This window comes from Hylobates moloch, unplaced genomic scaffold, assembly GCF_009828535.3.
Source record: "Hylobates moloch isolate HMO894 unplaced genomic scaffold, HMol_V3 SCAFFOLD_7249, whole genome shotgun sequence".
NCBI lineage: Eukaryota > Metazoa > Chordata > Mammalia > Primates > Hylobatidae > Hylobates > Hylobates moloch.
The window spans coordinates 1-1295 of NW_026659524.1; the positions used below are offsets into that span (position 1 = coordinate 1).

The following is a 1295-nucleotide window of genomic DNA, read 5'->3' on the forward strand; positions in this document are numbered from 1 at the left end:
ATTATATCAAAATATTAGAAAAAGGGGAATCTTAATACACAAGATCTATGTCTGCACTGCCTCAAGAGCTCTGTTCACTTGAATGCTGCATGTAAAATTCAACCCAATTTATAGGAAGTAGTTGAAGCCCTGTGTTAGTTCTCTGTGCTGCAAGTCATGATGGTAGTTTACAGGGAGAGTCTGGGTGCCCTGCATTGGCTCATCTGTGGCAAATGTACTGTGCACGTTCTGCCCATTTTTGTTAGGTCCTCAGAGCAGTCGCCCTGCAGCCTGCAGTTAGAAGGATAGTTTTATTTCTCTTGAAGGAAAGATGCCTTTGGTTTCCGTGACCACTCCATTCTGTCTCCCACCAGATCATCTGGAAGGTTTTGTTGTCTAATCTCTGTTGGTTGTATCTTCTGTCATCCCTGTCCTGCCTGGCTCATCAGGAATCTGCAGGAGTCTGAAGAGGAGGAAGCCCCCCAGGAGTCCTGGGATGAAGGTGATTCGACTCTCTCAATTCCTCCTGACATGTCTGCCTCATACCAGTCTGACAGGAGCACCTTTCACTCAGTAGAGGAACAGCAAGTCGGCTTGGCTCTTGACATAGGCAGTGAGTACTCCATTGTGAAGGTGATAAAGCTCCACTTCATGTCCCAGGTAGTCCCCATAATCTCTGGGCCTTGCGCCCCTGGTTGGGCTGAGAGTTGCCATCACTGTGGGTGGATCCTATATATCAATGTAGATTTCAATCACTCTGGAATCGAGTCTGAAGCACAGGCATGGGGTGGGTCAGTGAGCTTTGCCCTCTTCCTAGTCTCAGGCCATGCCCGTGCCACCCTGGACTGACTGTCAGGACATTGAACTCAAAGCAGGTGTGGCAAACTCACACCAAGCTATGCAGCACATGTCCAGGAGTTGTCTGTCAGATTAGCTCATCTGCATTAAATATCTCTTGCCAGCTACAAAGTTATTTATTTTTTTTATTTTTATTTTTATTTTTTGAGACGGAGTCTCGCTCTGTCGCCCAGGTTGGAGTGCAGTGGTGCAATCTCGGCTCACTGCAAGCTCCGCCTCCCGGATTCACGCCATTCTCCTGCCTCAGCCTCTCCGAGCAGCTGGGACTACAGGCGCCCGCCACCACGCCCGGCTAATTTTTTTGTATTTTTAGTAGAGACTGGGTTTCACCGTGGTCTCGATCTCTTGACCTCGTGATCCGCCCACCTCGGCCTCCCAAAGTGCTGGGATTACAAGCGTAAGCCACTGCGCCCAGCCTCAAAGTTCTTTATGAGTTAGTTTTTTTTTTTTTTTTTTTT

The 1295-nt window shown here is 48.2% G+C and overlaps 1 protein-coding gene across 1 annotated transcript in view; it reads left to right on the forward strand.

Moving 5' to 3' along the window:
* Window positions 1–303: 303 nt before the first annotated feature.
* Window positions 304–1295, forward strand: part of LOC116465618 (neuroblastoma breakpoint family member 3-like) — a gene marked incomplete at its 5' end in the record, with an annotated part of 2926 nt that continues 1934 nt past the window's right edge. Inside the window, one exon of the mRNA XM_032148623.2 lies at window positions 304–592. Within this exon, the coding sequence (XP_032004514.2) occupies window positions 304–592 (289 nt within the window). The remainder of the gene's footprint in view (window positions 593–1295) is intronic.